This window comes from Taudactylus pleione, unplaced genomic scaffold, assembly GCF_031769625.1.
Source record: "Taudactylus pleione unplaced genomic scaffold, aTauple2 ptg000082l, whole genome shotgun sequence".
Lineage (NCBI taxonomy): Eukaryota > Metazoa > Chordata > Amphibia > Anura > Myobatrachidae > Taudactylus > Taudactylus pleione.
In genome coordinates this window covers 361,403-381,903 of record NW_028284484.1, presented here as the reverse complement: position 1 = coordinate 381,903, position 20,501 = coordinate 361,403, and the positions used below count along the sequence as shown (strand labels likewise).

Below are 20,501 nucleotides of genomic sequence, written 5' to 3'. Positions count from 1 at the left end.
GAGAAGACATTTTCCGGAAAACCCCCCCGGAACTACAGGTGCGTCTGAATGGGTGTCCTGTGGACCCCATGGACCTCGAAGAAAAAGAGGTAACAAAAAGGTATGTCATACCATAACTCTTATTTTCTTCTTCGGGGTCCATGGGGTCCACAGCCAATACGTTGGGGATATCCCAAAGCACTAACCCTACGGATGGGGACGCTCCTGACTCTCGGAAGAGAGGAGAATCCTATGCCCGAAAGAGACATCCTGAGAGGTAAAAGTGTCAAAGGAATAATATTGCTCAGCAGAAGCACCCCGACGTGCCGCCCACGACGGACCTACTGCCCTAGTAGAATGTGCCGTTACTGAATCCGGCATCCGCATGCCAGCCTTTGTATAAGCCAATGAAATTACCATGTGAATCCACCTGGCTAGTGTCGGTTCATTGGCTGGCCAGCCACGCTTATGACAACCATAAAGCACAAAGAGTGATTCAGACTTCCTCCATTTACTCGTGCGTTTCACATAAATTCTCAATGCACGGACCACATCCAGGGAAGCCTCTCCTGTCGAGAGACTAGTGCTCTGAAATGCTGGAACTACTATTTCTTCATTAATATGAAATGTAGACACTACTTTCGGAAGGTAACCCTCCCTAGTACGTAGTACTGCTCTATCTTGATGAAACACCAAGAACGGCTCACGGAAAGAAAGTGCAGCTAAATTCGACACACCACGTGCAGATGCTATAGCAAGAAGAAATACTGTCTTTGCTGTTAGCCACTTGATGTCTCTTGAATTTAAAGGCTCGAACGGAGGAGCCTGTAAAACCCTCAGAACTAGATTCAAATCCCACGGAACAACCGGGGGAAAGAAGGGAGGCTGAACCCTCAACACCCCCTGAAACAAGGTCTTTATATCTGGTCTCAGAGCAATTTTTTGTTGGAACCAGACTGAAAGAGCAGACACCTGTACCCTCAAAGAGGCCAGGCGGAGCCCTTTTTCCAGACCGCTTTGAAGAAAATCAAGCGCTCTGGAGATCAGAAATTTCTCTGGGTCAAACCTTTTCAGTTCACACCACTGAAAGAAAGTATGCCAAATTCTATAGGCTATACGAGCTGAGGATGGTTTCCGTGCCTTCAGCACTGTCCGTATAACAGACTCCGAAAACCCCTTCTTCCTCAAGACGGAAGCCTCAAGAGCCATGCCGTTAAAGATAGCCGATGAAGATCCGGGTACCAGCAGGGACCCTGTAGCAACAGATCCGGTCTCAATGGCAGAGGCCATGGAGTGTCTATGGAGAGAGACGGTAGATCTGTGAACCAGGGCCGTCTCGGCCATGCCGGAGCTATCAATATCACGGTACTGCCCACTTGTTTGATCTTTCTGACGACTCTGGGAAGAAGAGCAAACGGGGGGAACAGATATACCAGCTTGTAACGCCACTTTACTGTCAGTGCATCTACACACTCTGCTATCGGATCTCAGGTCCAGGATCCGTACCTGGGAACCTTGTTGTTCTTTCTTGACGCCATAAGATCTATTTCTGGTAGACCCCACCTGTCCACGAGGTTCCGAAAAACCTGTGGATGTAGGGCCCACTCTCCTGCATTTATCTCCTGCCGATTGAGAAAGTCGGCCTCCCAATTCAGGACCCCCGGAATGAACACGGCAGATATCGTGGGAAGATGACTCTGCCCATACCAGGATTTTTTATACCTCTGCCAAGGAGGCCCGACTCCTTGTGCCCCCTTGATGATTTAGGTAGGCAACTGCGGTGCGATTGTCTGACTATCTGCACCGGCCTGCCCTTTAGGATTTCCTGAGCCTGCACTAAAGCTTTGAATATAGCTCTTAGTTCCAGGATGCTTATCGGTAGCCGGCTTTCTGCCACTGACCACTTTCCTTGGAAAGTGTGTGACCCCGTCATCGCCCCCCAACCTTGAAGACTGGCGTCAGTTTTGAGCAATGTCCAATCCAACACCCAAAAGGGGCGACCCTGCCTGAGATGCTTTGTCTGCAACCACCAGGACAGGGACAAACACACCTCTGGAGAAAGACGCAGCAACTGAGACCTGATCGTGCGGTGATCCTTTTCCCAGCGAGACAGAATTAATTGCTGCAGTGGTCTGGAGTGGAATTGAACGTATTCCACCATCCTGAAGGTGGCCACCATCGACCCCAGGACCTGCATGGCCACTAGAACGGATATCTGCCTGTTGTTGAGCAATCTGCATATTCGCGATTGTAAGGCAAGAGTCTTCTCCTCCGGCAGACATATTTTCTGCACCACGAGTCCAATCTTGCTCCCAAGTGACATCTGTTGTACCGGACAGCGGTGACTACTTTCTCCAGTTTATGATCCAGCCGTGACTGTACAGACATGATACTGTCAGCTCAAATGATCCTGTAACTGCTGCGGGGACTGCCCTAGCAACAGGAGATAGTCCAAATAAGGCAAGATCCTGACGCCTTGGCGTCTGAGGCATGCCATCATCATCGCCATCACCTTGATGAATACCCGAGGGGCTGTGGACAGGCCAAAAGGTAGGGCCTGGAACTGAAAATGTCCCCCCCCTACCACAAAACGAAGAAATTTTTGATGAGCTTGTGTGATTGGTATGTGGAGGTAGGCATCCTGTATATTTAAGGAAACCATATAGTCCCCCTGCTTCATTGCCAACACAATCGATCGCAATGTTTCCATCCTGAACCCGGGGGCTCGAACAAATTTGTTGAGCTCTCCCAGATTCAGAATGGGCCAGTACGACCCGTTAGGGTTTTGAACCAAGAACAGATTGGAGTAAAACCCCTCTTGGAACTGATTCTCTGGCACCGGAACCACTACCTCCGATGCTAGTAACGCAATAATTGCTTTCTGAAGGGCCAAAGCTCTTTCTGAACCCTCCTGTGGGTTTATACAAAAAAAATCTTTGAGGAGGAGTCCTCCAAAACGTCAAGGCGTACCCTCGGGAGACGACTCCTCGAACCCAGGCATCCTCCGTTGTGAGGTGCCAGGGCTCCGAGAACCGAAGTAGTCAGCCCCCCACCCTGGGATCCTCCAGAGGGAGGCCCGTCCCGTCAGGCCACTGGTTTATCCTGGAACCTAGATCCTGGACATTTGTTCTGCCAGGGCTTCCTGGGTCCTGCCTTTTTTGGAGGAAATCTCGCAGAGGGCTGACCCTTCGCCTTGCCCTGCATCCGAAACCCCCGAAAGGACGCCCATCTAAGTTTAGACGAGGTTGCTGATGGCAGACCTGCCGTCTTTGAGGCTGCCATGGAGGCTACAATTTTATCCAATTTTGGACCAAAGAGAACTCCCCCTGTGAATGGAAGGGATTCTAGGGCCTTTTTGGACCCAGCATCCGCCTTCCAATCCTTTAACCAGAGAATCCTACGTGCCACCACGGACTCCGCTGAAACCCTGGAGGAAAGGATCCCTGCATCCAAGGCGGCATCTCCCAGATAAGACGCCCCTTCTCTAATAAAGGAGATCATGTCCAGCTGCTCCTTAGAGGCATCTGGTAGAAACTCTGCTAGACTTTTAGCCCACTCCTCAATTGCTCTTGCTACCCAAGCAGTAGCCATAGCTGGACGGGTGGCCGTTCCTGCCAGCAAGAAGCTTGATTTGAGGCAACTCTCCAGTCTCCTATCTGTGGCTTCCTTCAGCGAAGCCGCTGGGATTAGCAGAGTGGTACGCTTAATCAGCTGCGCCACATGTGCATCAAGTGACGGTGGATTCTCCCATCTCCCACCTAGCACCTTCTCCTCTGCTGGAAAAGGATATAGAAGCACTATTCTTTTAGAAGGATGGCTTTTCTTATCCGGACAGACCCACGCTTCCTCCATAAGTTCTGATAAATGCTCAGACTGTGGGAATTCTGCCTTGACCACTTTCTGGCGCTTGAACAGGGGTGCCTTCCTAAGCGGAGGATCCCCTTCCTCGATATTTAATACAGATTTCACAACCCTAATCAGAAAGGGGACATCGGCTACTGGGAAATGATCATCACCCTCCTCGGAGCTAGACTCCTGAGAAGAGTCCTCGGAGGAGGAGGCACTGGAGTACTCACCCATGTGAGAAGGTAAATGGCGCTTAGATTTAGGCTGCTTTGGTTTGGCAGCCTGAGGAGGCTGAAAAAACCCAGAGGATGATGCCATAACCTTACCAGCACCAGAGTCCAGCCAAGGCTAACACATCATGGGCATAGGATGCATCTGCTGAGGCAAACCCCAAACCGGTGGTACCGGGGCAGCCAGCCGCTCCGCCACCTGAGCCATAACCTGAGAAAATTATACCCAAGGGGGCTCAGGGCCTGTAACAGGCAAACTTAATTGGTGTGGTGGCTGTCTAAAACAGTTCCCACAAAGCCCATTTTGTAGAAAGTCCTGTGGGGATAAGCCCGCCTTGCAGGCTATACAGGATATCAGCAACAGGGCTCCCGCCACCTGACCCTCAGACTCCTTAGACATGTCAACTATGCCAAGGTTCTGAGTGTATATGTGCTGCTTTCTACTCTCAACCCACACACCTATAGTAAGGGAAGGGGAGAGACGGTGACAGTTTACAGGAATTACAGTTCTTTTACAGAAGAAACAGTATCCACAGACAACAATCACATGTCATGCATAAACACTTCTACGAGTCATACGCATATAAGCTCTCACTACCATAATCAGCGCTAGGCTTAGTAGTATAGAGCCCTGTAAAAACTGAACCAGCAGTAGGAAAGGTATACAGGGAGACTGCCCAGCGTCTTGAAGGAGCAGCGATCAGAGAGCAACTGACATACACACTGGCTGCCTTATAAGGAGGCTGGGAGGAGCAACCCACCCCGCTGCGCCAGAAGACTGGACTAGCGGGTGGATTGGGGGAGGGGCCGCCGGGGAAGCAGACCTCCCCTATGCTGCTTGGACCTGCCCGGTAAACTGACATGGGCACCGCCACAAGCCCCAGCTTGTCAGGAACAGCACATCCGGCGGTCTGGTGTAGGCGACAGGCTGTTCTGCCCCTGACTGCAGCGTGCCTCCGGCCAGTCTCACCGCCGGAGGTTGGACCGCCACGTGGTCCCGGCGTCAGTGGCCGCTGCGACCACCTGCCATCCCCTTGATCCGGATGTGGTCCATGGCATGAGAGCCCCTGCCGAAGCCCTAGCCATGGACCTGCCCACGCTAGTGGTGCGGCGCCGGAGTAGGTAGGTGCGGGTGGCCAGTGCGTCTCCAATCAGACGCGAGGCTGCTTCCAGGACAGCTCAGACCACCCGCCTAGATGGAGAGTAAAAAACTTTTTTTTTTTTTTTGTTACTCGTCTGCAGGACTGCTCATGCAGTCCCAATGTCTATGTGGTGTACACACCAAACAGGAAGAACTGGCTACCTGAGGCATGAGGTGGGGTATATGAGGAAGGACCCAGTGCACCATGGGAGCAGAGAGCTCGTTTGTATTAACTGTTTGGTGACCGGGATTCATACCCCAACGTATTGGCTGTGGACCCCGAAGAAGAAACACAGTACAGATATACATCGGCCATGTGATTAAAGTTTACCTGGAGCCAACACAAACTGGTGGCAGCCATTTTGTTGGCTTTCCCGGGATTCTGCCTATCCCTATCAATGAGGTACCCATAGCTCAGTGATGTCCCTTGTGAATAGATCAGCAGCATTCCCACGCCGTCACAATTGCGGTCACCACTGAGCATGTGGGAGGTACACTCACTCCTGTTTTCTAATTTGCCGGTATACGAATGTTAAATATATGTGATCAACATATTTTAAATATACTGAACAGCTGTATGACCGAGTAGATTCCTTCCTCACAGTACGGCGACAACCCTTAGCCAGGTTTTAAAGCGGCATGATGTTCATTGGTGGTTTAATTGCTTTTCACATTAGGGTCCAAAATCGCTGTAGAACAGTACAATAAGCCGTAAAGAATACAAAGCCGAAATTGCTTTCGTTTAGGGCTAATTAAAGACTCATCAGCCCCAGATAGTGAGGATACTGTGTGGCAATTACCAGCAGGATTTCAAGAATTGGCAAATGTTTTTGTATTTCACGGCATCTGCCAAAACACAAGTGTTTTCACATCAATACTGTAAGGGCGGGGGACTTCTTATACACTTAGCTATTTCCCTGCAATAAAGAGAATGTAGTGTATTTGCAGCATTAAACAGACCCATATGAGCGGGAACACCGATCTATGCTTGCTTTGATTATTCTCGCCACTGGGGGGCGCTAGCTATGTTAATTACCTTTCAGTGACAAACCACCAGCACCACTGTCTGAATCGCTGTCAGAGTCGAACAGGTCTTTGAATTCTCTTTTATCTTCTTCCTTCTTATCCAGTCTTTTCCTCTTGATCTCTGGGAGATTTAAATCTTCCATCTGTGGAAAAGAATTAAACGGTACAGTTAATGGCACACAGGACTACCAGGGTGTAGTAGGTATTACCGCCGGATGCATGGCCGGCGGTTCAAATCCCAACAGCGGCAGCCCGGCAAGGGTGAAAATCCCGATCGTCCCTTAGGTAAGTATTGCTAACCTAATTCTACCCCCTAACCCTCCCTTAGGGGTGCCTAACCCTAATCTCCCTCCCCCAAGTGCCTAACCCTAATCCCCCCTTACCCGCTGCCTAAACCTAAGTCCCCCCGGGAGCCCTAAACCTAACCAGTCTGGTTAATGACAGGCGTAGAGCTTGTCATTAGTACCACGCCGGGATTAGAAAGTCTGGAAGCCGGCGGTCTGCATTTAGACAGTCGGCTTCCAAACTACACCCCTCTGACCCTAATCTCTTTACAAACAGGAACTCTGCTATGCATAAAACATGTTATTTTCTTATTGTTTGTTTTTTCTTACAAAGTTGCAGCTATAGGTCAATTAACTGACATGGAACTTCGGCATGGCAACGGTCTAAGTCACAGTCAATGTACCGATGTTTACGAATCAAACTCAGCAAGTCACCTCTCAATTGTCATAATAGGAAAACATGACCTTGGCAGAAATAAGCATGGAAAGAAGAGTCGGCTAATAAAAGAAGTGCTTTATTATATGGCAGTCCATCCAAGAATGTAATTTATAAAAATACGCCTTCTAGATTGTTCTGGGTGCAGAAAGACACCTTCAAAATGAAATTATGTAATCTCCAGAACACAAATGGGGGATTCGGCAGTAGCTTGTCCCCTCTCTCCTGTCAGATCGTTTCTACCCCTCGTTAATAACAGACGATAATGAGATAACAGGAAGTCTGTGAGAGACTCCCAAGCCGGCATCTTTTATTTCCTCTATTTTATTTTTTTTCCTCCTCTTATTGAAGTTGCTGAGCCCTCTGCTCGTTAATCTGCTGCTCCTAATGAAGGAGCTAACGACTGCTGCCACCCTTCCACAGCGGCATCATTAGAGGCTGTTAGAAGCTCCAGGAAAAATGCTTAGCGCTGTAATTATTAGCACGGACGAGAGCTGAAAAGCTCTCACACACACTCACCTACGCACAGACACCGCCGTCAGCCATCACATTTACCTACAGCAGGCGCGCTGGTTCTAACACAGGCAGGCAGCTTTTGTAAACAACCAGGGAGACTTGCCCCAATTTCAATGAACCCAGGGATTATCTCAGTTTCGCAGCCCACAGAACCAGGGTGTGCTGACGTCACATCAATGATGACAAAGTGTTGACTTTCTCGTGACCGCTGCGGCCACAATTTAACGGGTAACATAGTAACTCCTTGTGGGCTCAAGGTTAAATATATATTGTACATGGCATAACAATCACAATAATGTATGGATTGTATAAAAAAAACAGAACACTAAGGGTGGGTACACATATGTAACGATCGGCAATCACGTCGATATTCAGGGCGATTAGCCTTCATCCTGGACATCGCAAGATTGCCGGTACACACTGCACGATTTAATGGACGGAACAATTACTTATTTCGTCCTTCATTAATATGTATGGCGCTAAATGCAATAGCGGGTGATTGACCGTGCTGTACGGCCACTCACACGATACCGTATGCGATCACGGAAGCGAACAAATTGGGCATACACACTGCACGATATGCCCAATTTGTCATTCCGATTTGGCTAAATCGGGATGATATTGTGCAGGTGTGTACCCAGCCTAAGATGTGAAATCCCTCACACACATTACCATGAGCAGTTGTTATTGCCTGGGCTTTTAAAGACTTTACTACTCTTTTTTGCAAAAATAAATTGTCACGATAATTATTTGTGTTTTATTTGTAACCATCGTGCATATAAGACTCGCACAGCAGTCTGTCTCACCTAAGAATATATCTTGCGGTATGCACAGCAGGACCTCTCTGACTGAGCTATAAACATTGCCTGGTCATTATAGTGCCACAGTGAAAGGCAACTAGTGATGTAAATTGAGGTGTAGTTAGGGGTGGGGGCTGCAGCGAAAGTAAGTGACGCTCCAGCATGTAGTGAGCAAAGTAATACAAACACAGATGTGTCTACCAATGTTATGGCGAGGACGTACATAAAAAAAACAAGCGTCAGAGGTACCTCAAGGGACAAGCTGCGAAAGGGGCCTAGCGATGCTGTGCTACTGACTCTGCCCTTCTGAGCCCATACAGGGACTGGCACATACTCTAAAGAGCAGAGCTAGGCCCTCCAGAACAGATCTCAGTGGAAGTACCCTGTTGTGTAAGTATGCCCTATAGTTGCTGAAATCTAATTTGAGAGATGCTAAGGACAGTGTTCGCAAACGGAACACAACATCCGCAGTATTATTTTACAAGCAGTGCAGCACAATTTACCACTTATGCAGTGGGAGATTAAGTGAGAAAGGTACTAAAGGGTTACAGTAAAGATTAATAAAATGTATAAATATATGTAACTACCCTATGAAATGTGTGTTTCTGTGCTGTGTGCACATCCCATAGAAATGCAGTTTAAGTGTGAGATATGAACAGTCTCTTTATTAATAGACATGTTTTTCTCTCTGATGCTTCCGCTCCTCTCCCTGAGCGCTAGCTGTACCCACACAATCTGCTCAGCATGTGGAGATAGCATTACGGGAGGATGTGGACACAGACGGGGAGGACAGAGTTGGTGACACCAGGATGATTGCTGATCAGACACGGAGCTCTCCCATCTGATATACCCGTACTCTATCACTACACTACACTGAGGCAAAACACTCAGCTATGGCAATACAATATTTTACAACTAACTAATCACATGAAGTAAATGCTTTTGCATTGATTGAGGGCATTCCCCCATCACCCATTGTGGTGGTTGCTTACAGTGCAATAGAACCTACCGCATTTCACCCCACTTGTCACCTACAATCTTTGGAAGCAGCCATTGTGGATCAGACCAAATTATCATAATGCAACCTATCAATTCATTGCTGCGGCACAGTGCATCCCAATATGGTCACTAAGCTCCATATTCCATAATGATATTGCTAGGCCCTAATAGGCCACATTGTAAGGAAAGTGTGAAAATTAGCTTCTCCCTCCAACTGAGTTACCAGGGCCTGCGCTACCATCAGGCACACCTAGGTGGCTGCCTAGAGCGCCAATGGTTAGGGGACATAAGGTCACTAAGGCAGTGTTTGTAATGCTCCTGCCAATGCCCCCGCAGTGTCAGTCATTGGCCTGATGGTGAAGTACCCAGCAGCTTCTTACATGTGATGCAATCAGGTGCGCTCCTCCATACCAGGGCTACACTGTTATGATGTCCCCAGGCCTGAGAGAAGAGGAAGCTGCCCCCTCCTCCCAAGTTAAGTTAGGCTGGCCATACATTAGACCAACTTTCATCCAACTAGCTGGTTGGAATGAAGAACTGAATGTATGGGAGGAAATGACAAATCAGCAATTTGTTCCCAAACGGCCGTTCAGACAAGTTGGTTAAATCTGAATGCCAGTTTTTGTCCGTTTCCACAGGTTTGGGAGCAAATGGCGGCTTGTCACTTGCTGCCATACATTTCCAGATTTTCATTTCAACCAACTGGTTGGATAAAAGTTGGTCTAAAGCAGAGGTTCTCAAACTCGGTCCTCAGAACCCAACACCATTCACGTTTTCCAGGTCACCCAGCAGGTGCACAGGTGTATTAATTACTCACCGACACATTTTAAAAGATCCACAGGTCTCACTTGTGATTTTGTGAGGAGACCTGGAAAACATGCACTGTGTGGGGTCCTGGGGATCGAGTTTGAGAACCTGTGGTCAAGTGTATGGGCAGCTTAAGCAAGCAGAAGGGGAGCACTTGTGACGCAAGGGCCCTGGCTATAACTCCTCTCATACATTTGTAATAGAGCAGAGTCCAAATAGGTGGAAATGCAGTTATTTTAGTAACCGCATCATCACTGGCTCTGCCCCCGTATACCATTCCACTAATCCTAAAAGTACATATCTGCAAATAGTCTGCCAAGCTATCATTCACACTCTGCTGTATTCTAGAACTACCACCACGTTAACATGGCCTCTTTCTACAGGGACTACAGCATGCATATCTGAGTATAGCCACTCTGGTTATATGGGACACATTATTTATCCCAGTAATGTACAGCATTAGATATATATTCATGTAGGACCATGGCTTTACTTGCTCTTTAAATATACACTATGTAGACAAAGTTGATTGGACACCCCAGCGCAAGTGAAATGATCCTATGCATACAAGTTCCAAATGGCCACTAATTTGGCGATTTCGACAAGAACACTTGATAGGGAGGCCCATGCACATGGAAACAATGAATGTTTTTATCAGGACGACAATGTCACCCGTCATGTTTCCAGGGTTACGCTGGACTGGTATACAGAAAATTTGGTAACCCAGATAGACTGGCAGGTCAGCGTCCAGATCTTATCCCCATTGAGAACCTCTGGGATGAATTGGAGCGACAGGTGCATTCTAGGCCGACTCCACCTTCTTCAGTGTCACAGTAGGTCACTGTACTTAGGGCGGAATGGCAAAACATACCGCCTGCCCTGTTGTTGTCCAGGATCTCGTGGACAGTTTGTAAAGAAGGGTGTCTGCAGGAATCACTGCATGTGGTTTTCCTACAATGTACTGACATCAATAAAATCTTGTTGATCTATTCGCTGTCAGTGTCCAATAACTTGTTTACATAGGGCCATATTCAATTTGAGGCGAAAAGTCCGTGGTCGGAGTTTTCGCCATCATCCCTGTTTTTTCCTGGGATAAATTATCGTGCGTGTGCCCGCTTATCCCCGTATTCAATTAGGAATCAGCGAAAATGGTACCCGGCGGAAAGGTAAGTATCGAAAAGTCCTGTCACTTTTGGGGAAATCAGCCTGTCACCCCCTAGAAGGTGACCTGACATGGGGGATCACTATGGGTACCCCCGATTTGGCCTGCTGAAGGTAATTGGGTTTTTAAACAGCCGCAGCAGGTGCATAAATGCGGCTTTGACGAAGTGGTGAAGAACAGCACTTCGCTTTTTTGGGGGAAAAAATAACTAGTTCCATAAAATTTGGTGTACATGAAAATGGGTTCAAGCATATTTTTAAGTCCCTAAAGTGATTTTTTTAAAATTCTTCAAAAATCCACCTACCGAAACCACCCGAATTCTAGAAAACACCTGCCACGTACTTTGCCCGCAAAATGAAACCACTGTTACATTTTATGACACAGATTACTTTAACAGGACATTCCAAAGGCTGCAGGGTACTTTTTTTTTTTTTTTTTTTTTTTTTAATTCTGCACCCCAAAACTCCAATTCTGCACTTTTTTTCGCCATCTAAGCTGTGGTGAAAACTTATCCCCGTTTTTTTACAAAGTCTTTTCGCACCTGTGAAAAGTCTTTGAAATTGAATATGGGGATAAGTGAAAATGGCGAAAATTACGTCATCGGTGATAAATTATCGCCGATAACTGACTTTTCGCTCCAAATTGAATATGGCCCATAGTGTATATGTGGCAAATAAACAAAAAGACTCAACACTATCATGTCTTTTTTTCTTTTAAATCATGCTATTTCTGTAGATTTGTTTTTAAATTTACATTTAAAACCTCTAGTTTAATTTTAAAAGGTTCTTGTTGTATTCTACATCTAATCCCACTGACTGAAACAATACTGGTACCTTCGCTGATTTGTATCATCCAAAAGGATGGACAGCAGACAGCCATTCTGTTTTTATGCCGGTAATTTACAAACGTTAGCCTTGCTTTTTGCACCTGTCCTCGCATATCTGATAAACAATCTACAGCATACTGGGTGTTGTAGTGCAGTTTAGCTTTTTAACATCTGATCTTTCCCATCTCTGCTAAGTTTCACTGGCCCTGGCTCAATAGTTTAGTGAAGAGTATGAGAGGTACACTGCCGCCTCCTGGTTATGCATGGCACATGGAAACAGAGCCAGGGTTTATACTCCTTTAATCCCTTGAGCCGTCGGCTCCTGCAACGGATTAGCATTATGTAAATAAGCATTTAAATCCCATGACAGAGTCATGTAGGAACGCTAGCCAAGCTCTCAGCTCCTCAGAGAACGATGTTCACTCACAAACCCACTTACTGCTAAACACAGAATCTGCACTCAATTGCTCTACGGGACCCATGAATGGAAGAGATTAACCCTTAACACACTGCCCTTACACCAGCACAGTAAAAAACCTCAACTACTGAGCCACATTTCCCAGAACTATTTGGTCAACAAATGAGACATCCAACCACAACCTCTCGTCACACGGAGACTAGAGTGATCTTCATAACACGGAATGAATGTGACAGTTGCAAAGAGCATTTGTAAATAAACGTGAAAATTCTACCAAAATAAAAAAAAAAAAAAAAAGTTTGCAGTCCAAAGTTTGAGCCACCAAGCCCACCCTTGAACCTGCGCATGTGCAGCCATCCGGCCACATGTATGCAGAGTGAAAAAGCAGTGATGGCCATTGTAGGTACCACAGCACACCAGCCTGGCTCCCCCCATATGGAACAGCGGGCTACCACCATCTGATGATGGCACTGGCCAACGCAGGCAAACTAAGCTTTTCAGAGCTTGTTAAACAGCTTTCATTAAAAAAACAAAAAAACACACACTATGGCGACGTGCGCAGAGAGTGATGTTGCTCGCAAAGTAAGAGAAATCTCAGATATACCCCGATTTCCAGCTTTAGTAAAGTTAGTGAAACTTAATTCAGCCTTAAAGAATGCAGAAACATTTGTTTCCAAGTTTTAAGGTCAAAATTAGTTTGATAGACCTTAAGTCTTTGCAACACAGTATTGCCCACTTTATCAAGTCTTTAAAGTGCCCTAATTACAATGTGCAGTTTGTGTTCATTCGATGTGGTGGTAACAAAAGGGTCAATATGTCTTAGTAAACCAATGTAGTTTTCCCATACAAAACTGGTGTTCAGGCAATATGATGTCTGATGGTAATGTGGCCAGGCTTACCCTCTCCTTGCCACTGATTTCCAGCTGAATCTCCTTCTCCCGCAGTTTCTTCCAGTTGGTGAAATATTTTGACAGCGGTGTCCCCTCTTCCTTTATCTGCTTTTCCCATTTCATCTGTCAAAAAAACAAAATTACTTACATTTAAATGGCCACAAAACGTAAAAGTATCCCGTGCACCCACCAGGCATCTGCTCTCTCCGTCCTCACTTTACACACTTCTTTGGCTTGTTTTATTTTTTTAATTTTTTTGGAAACCAGTGTTATAAAAATGAAGCACTGTATAAAATGCAACAGGAAGATTTTGTAAAATTATTCATTTGAAATATGAAAAATTATTCCTTTTGGTAGCATTTCTCTATGTGCACCACCTTACAGAAAAGCCTTTTTCTAAATTTCATGAAAAGCCACTAAGAGCTACCTATGGGGAAGTACCTAAAAATGGTTTACAGTCTGAGCTAACCAGATCACCTACAGTCTCCACTGCCTAAACATCTGTCAGGGTGTGCAGAGAGTCCAATGTCTCGGAAATGCTGTATAAGCACATAAAAGAAGAGGGCAGGTATAATAGCTGCGCTGGGATCTTACATTTTATCCAACTTATTTCTATTACAATTTGTTGCAATTCGATCTCATACTGCAACTATCTAACCAACCAATGTTACCAATTATTGCTTGGTCAGCAGTTTGGCCAATAAAACATAATACAACTAGTTGAAGTAAAACAGGATAGCTGCAGTGTGCCCAAGTACACCAGAGATTGACACAAAGAAGAGCAACCGTGACACAGAGGTCCCTGCTGGTGAGGGCTTACAGTAGAGACCAGGGGTTCTCAAACTCAGTACTTAAGTACCACCAATAGGTCATGTTTTGTGGATTTCTTTAATCATGCACAGGTGAGCTAATCTATTTTGCTGGGTCAGTAATTATCCCACTTGCTTCCCAACATGACCTGTTAGGAAAACATACTCTGTCCTCAGGACCACAAACAGTGCCTGTTTTCCAGGTATCCTTACAGATTCGCAAGTGAAATAATTAGCGCCACCTGTGGAACTTTTAAAATATGTCAGTGAGTAATAAATACACCTGCTGTGTGACTTGGAAAAAGTGAACTGTGTGGGGTCCTGAGGACAGAGTTTGAGAACCACTGGTCTAGACCACAGGTTCTCAAACTCTGTCCTCACGACCCCAAACAGTGTATATTTTCCAAGTCTCCTCACAGATCACAGGTGAAATAATTAGCTGCACCTGTGGATCTTTAAAAATGTGTCAGTGAGTAATGAGCACACCTGTGCACCTGCTGGGTGACCTGGAAAACATGACCTGTGTGGGGTCCTCAGGACAGAGTTTGAGACCCTCTGATCTAGACAACTTGGACACAAAATGTACTAGTCAGTCACAGAGTGGAGATGAAATTTGATCAGGTAGAGTGAGTGGTATCAGGTGAGGTAGGATAGGTTAAAGATAAGTTTTGAGAAACAACTTGAAAGACTGAAGTTTGGGGCAGGGGGCCTCAGGTAACACAGAAAAGGCATTACCCAACTGGTGAGAAGTCAGGAACTAGAGGTGTGTATTAAAAGAGGCAAAGCACTGATTGTAGTTGGCAGTTATAAGAATATGAGAGGGAGTGCATCTGTTGGTGAGATCAGAGATGTAAGAGAAGAGTTGATGAGCGCTTTGGAGGAGAAGGTTAGTAGCTTGGGTTTACCTCTAATGCTAATGGTGAGCCAGTGAAGAGAAGGAAACAAAACAGTTAAACTTGGAGTGTGCAGTGCTGCTGACAGCAGAGTCAATGATGACACCAAGGCAGGGTGTGTGGGAGGAGTCAGGACTCCTACAGCCACCTCTATTATTCCTTGGTTCCAGTGTCCCCCAATGGCTGCAAAATAAATAGGGGACTGGATCATGTCAACCATGAAGGATACTAGAGGGTGCTGCCTTGAAATATGCCAACAGATAGAGGAAGTGGAAGATATAATGATGTGTCAGATATAGTGACACAGAAGGAGAGTTAATGAGGAAAATAACGCAAAGGCCAATGGAGAGTGCAGTGCTGTGTAGATTCCATAGATCTTCCTGTCTGCATCTTACCAGCATGCAGTAGATAACAGCTTGGATTCCATTTTTAGTGACGAGAATTCAAAACATTTTCTGAAGTATACTCCTGTGTTTTTAATGTTATAAAATAAAAAAAGAGGTTTGTCCTCTGACATGTACTGTCAAGTGTGGAACCTTATATAGACAGGTGTATGCCTTTCAAAATCATGTAAAATCAACTGAATTTACCACAGGTGGACTCCAATTAAGCTGTAGGAACATCTCAAGGATGATCAGTGGAAACAGGATGCACCTGAGCTCAATTTTGAGCTTCATGGCAAAGGCTGTGAATACCTATGTACATGTGATTTCTTAAGCTGCATACACACACAACGATTGAGTTAATGAACGATTTTAGTAAACGATTTTCTACCTTGAAAAAATGAACTAAAATCGTTTACTAAAGTTTACTATGTTCATTTAAATGTAATGAACGATTTTTATGAACTACAAACGATTTTTGCATATTAACTTAATGAAAAGCGTTGAGTTGACAAGTCTGACTGAACTACAAACGTGAACGTGCATGAACAATAATCGTTCATCGTTTCACTCAGAAAGTGAACGATTCTTTCAAACGATTATCGTTAAACGATATCATTTAACGATAATCGCTCAAAAAATCGTGTGTGTATGCACCTTTAGTTTGTTTTCTAATTAAATTTTTACATGTCATTATGGGGTATTGTGTGTAGAATTTTGAGGACAAAAATCAATTTATTTGATTTTGGAATAAGGCTGTAACATAACAAAATGTGGAAAAAGTGAAGCGCTGTGAATACTTCCGGATGCACTGTATAATGGTGCGTACACACGGTCAGAGATTCTGGTCGATATAAACGATATCGTTTATCATTCGATAGTTTATATCGGCCAGAATATTAGCTCTTTCAACGACCAAACGATGGTCGATGCGACGGCACGAATGGTCGATCTAGATATCGACCATCGTCCGTACATGCAGGCCAACATGGTCGATATCAACCATGTTAGCCTGTTCACTATAGGGCCCGCGACGCGATCGTTGATCGTGGGTTGTTATAGTAGTTGGGGGCTTGCTGCAGGTGCTGGATATTCGATCCAGCACATGCAGGACATTCAGATAACGATTAGTTTGATCGTGTGTACCCACCATTACACTACGAACCATCCCCTTTCTCTCCTTCTGCACATAGATTTCTCTTTAGAAATCCATAAAACTGGTAAGTTCTTGATGTTTGTATTCTACGTGTAAGTACACAAAGGTCAGGTGGTATGAAAACACGACAGTGATTAGGATGTTCCACTTGTACTCCCCTGACAACACAATTGGAACCGGTAGGTAAGCTCTACACTTCCGTGCAATTTCTCCACTCTAATTAAGCCCTTTGAGAGCGCTCAGTCCCCAGTGTAATTATTCAATGTTACCCACAGGTGCTCTTGACGTCATTTAACAACTGGAAGCCCCAAAGACTTCAAAATGAAATGAATTAAGTAATAATATAAAAAAAAAAAGTTTACAGAGAAATGAATGAATATATAATAAAAGTGGAATGTACAAGTAGATCTGCTCCTATTAATATTAACTTTGGGGAGTTAACAGAAATCAGAAGTCAATTATCCAAGGAATATTTAAGCTTTAATTGGAGGAAGAAGAGAATTTTGGAAGCAACGAAAGCAACCGACTTCAATGCTGATTGCACTATACCTTGAAATAGGAATCCTGACAAAAAGGAGAGTTATGGTAAAACTTACAGTGGCCATACATCTGCGACGGTTCGTCGCGATGCAGGGATACGATCGCAAATTTCCGATCGCCAAATGGAAACTTCCGATCGCCCACTATCGATGTTCTGCGATCCGCCGGATCGCAGACATTTGCCATGTTAATTGTTGGCGATTTGACGATCGCAATCATTTTTTGATCACGTTTGGCAAATTGGCAAAATCCAACATGTTTGATTTCTGCGATCCCGGTTGCAGCATCGCGGCAATCCATCGCAGATGGACGGGGCCCATTACCCTTGTTAACTCTCTTTCTTCGAAGTCCATAGAGGAGCTGATTCAGACCCGGACTCTAAGAAGCGTTCGCTAGTACCCTGCGTAAGCAAATCCAGTGCACGCCCAGCAGGGCAGGCGATCGCACGGCAAGGCATTAGCACGCCCACTATCACTTTGTGTATGCAGAAACCCACCAGCCATTTTTAAGACGCCCACTTGCGCACGTCGTCTCCTGGAAGTGCATGAAAACATTGGTACATCGAGCACCATCGGATGTGATTGCAGCGCTAGAGGTAGACTGTACCCTGCCACAAGCACTGCGATTACTTCAGTGTGAAATACAACCAGGTGACGTGTACTATGACGCTGGCTGTTAATTATGCACGCCTCTGAAACTGCGTTATTTCGGTCAGGCACGCCTGCGTTCACATCTACACTCCCCCGTTTCTCGTTGCCAGCCCCTTTTGTGACCCACAAACGGCTTCTCCGGTCACTCACTCTGGTGGGCTGTCTTTGTTCGGCGAGCGAATGCTTTCTGATATTTCACAGTGGCTTGCGCACTGCGATGCATACGCACAATGCGAACCATCGGCAACTAGGAGCGAACGCTATCAGCTCCAGAGTCAACAGGGAGACAATGGGGTTTAGGTGGTTCTGATTGCACTATACCTTGAAATAGGAATCCTGACAAAAAGGATAGTTATGGTAAAACTTACCCTTGTTAAATCTCTTTCTTCAAAGTCCATAGAGTCCACAGGGAGACAATGGGGTGTAGATGGTGCATAGAAGACCGGACACCAAACAGTTAAGCTTTGCAATCCCAGAATGCTCTGGTCCTTCCCCCCTATACCCCGCCCCTGAGGCAGTTTGTCAACAAGCCCAAGACATGCCAGAGTCCAGCGACCTTGGATGGAGTGCTGGCCGGTCACTGCGCCCCCCCACGGAGGCTGGCGTCCGTGGTCAGAAGTATCCATTCCGAGATCCAAAAGAGGCGACCCTTGTTCAAGTGGGACATCTGTAACCACCAGTAGAGGGACAGGCGAACTTCCAGAGAGAGGATCATCGTCTGAGACCTGATCAGATGAGGCAGCTCATTCCACCTGAATAGGATTAGGTATTGTAGGGGCCTGGAGTGGAACTAAGCGAACTCCACCATGTCAAAGGTGGATACCATGGGCTCAGCATGCATTGCTGAGTGAATTGACACTCAAAGGCCGTGGAGTAACCTGCGCACTCGTTTCTGCAGTACTGAGATCTTGTCTGCTGTCAGGAACATTCTTTGAGCCTGAGAATCCAGAAGAGCTCCCAGATGCATCATCCTTTGTGAAGGGGCCAGGGAGGATTTTTTTCAGTTGATTAACCAGCAGTGTCTCTGTAGCAAGGAAATGGTTACCTGAAGCTGGTGGTGAAGAACCTCTGGAGAGTGTGCTAAGAGCAAGAGGCCGTCCAAGTATGGGAGCAGCTTGATTCCCTGACGACGCAGGTGGGCTGCCATAACTGCCAGGAGTTTGGGCTTTCTACAGCTCTGCGGGTCTTTACCAAAGGGCAGTGCCTGAAATTGGAAATGTTGCTGTAGGATAGCAAACTGAAGATACCGCTGATGAGAGGGCGCTAGAGGTACATGTAGGTAAGTGTCCTGAATGTCCAGAGACACCATAAAATTCCCAGGCTCCAAAGCTAGGACAAGAGGGTGTAGAGTTTCCATACGAAACTTGGGCACCCTGATAAATTTGTTCAGAGATTTGAGGATAGGCCGATGAGACCCATGGGGCTTCTGAACCAGGGGTGGAATAATAACAGTTTCCTCGCTGTGACGACGGGACTGAAATTATTACCCCTGCATGCAGCAAAGACTGAATGGCCTTCTGGAGGAGCAGAGCTTTACACGGGTCTGATGGAGGGCCTGTGTAAAAGAACTGCTGGGGGAGGGGGGCGTCTTATGAATGAAACTGCATACCCAGGAGAGCCCACTTCTTGTACCCAAACATGACGCCAGCACTGGGCGAATTGAAGAAGTCGGTCTCCTACTCTGGGATGCCCCAGGGGGAGGTCTGCCCTGTCAAGCTGAAGGTTTTACCTCGGATTTAGTAGCAGGACGTCGCTTGGTCCTGGGCTTAGAGGCCCTTATGGAAGCCGATTGCCGAGAAAAAGGACTGACGTTTAGCTCTTCCCTGGGGACATGATGGACCTAAAGGATGACATCCGAGGCCTCAGTGTAGATGCTGATGGCAGAAAGACTGTCTTAGACGCCGCCAGGTATCCACACTTATCCAGCTCCGGACCAAAAGGGGATTTACTCATTGTAGGGCAGTGATTCTAAGACCTTCTAAAGTGGCCAATACACAGTGCAATTTTTTGGACGATGCGCACAATTTCTATCGATCGTAACGATCAATCGTGCAGATCGTGTGTTTTGGTATGTTTGTGATGCCGATACGCGTCCCCGCCGTCGTATAGTTGAATCGTATATATTACGGAAAAACTTAAAATTGCGATCTACTGTGTAGGATGTATTATGATGTATGTATTATCGTAACAATCAATCGTACACCACTTGACCACATCGTATGGAGACTTTCAAAGGAAGATCGCAAGGGCAATCGTACAACACATCGTGAGGTTTCTAATCGCACAGTGTATGGCCGGCTTGAGAGTCTGAGTCCACCATCCATGAATGAAGACAAAGGATACGCCGAGCTACCACCGAAGTAGCAGATGCTTTGGAGGCCAAGAGACTAGTATCCAAAGCCGCTTCTCCTAAATAGGAGGCTGCATCCCTGATGTGGGAAATAAAGGACAGCTGTTCCCAGGAAGCATCCGAGGGAAATTATTCCTCCAGAGCATCAGCCCAGCTCTCAATGGCTTTTGTCACCCAGGCATTGGCCATTGCTGAACGAGTAATAGCTCCTGTAAGAGAATAGACAAACTTGAGACAAGCTACAATCTTCCTATCCATCGTGTTCTTTAAGGAGGAAGCCGTAATAGGTAAAGTAGAGCTATTAATCAGACGTGTGACATGGGAATCAACAGCTCGGGGAGCTACCCATTTAGAACAATC

At 46.1% G+C, this 20,501-nt stretch overlaps 1 protein-coding gene across 1 annotated transcript in view; it reads right to left on the bottom strand.

Annotated features, from left to right (window-relative positions):
* NOC2L (NOC2 like nucleolar associated transcriptional repressor) overlaps positions 1-20,501 on the bottom strand; it is a 117,762-nt gene that overhangs the window by 10,333 nt on the left and 86,928 nt on the right. Inside the window, exons 16-17 of the mRNA XM_088468159.1 lie at positions 13,370-13,483; positions 6,233-6,365 (exon numbers count right to left, since the gene is read on the bottom strand). Of these exons, the coding sequence (XP_088324285.1) occupies positions 6,233-6,365; positions 13,370-13,483 (247 nt within the window). The remainder of the gene's footprint in view (positions 1-6,232; positions 6,366-13,369; positions 13,484-20,501) is intronic.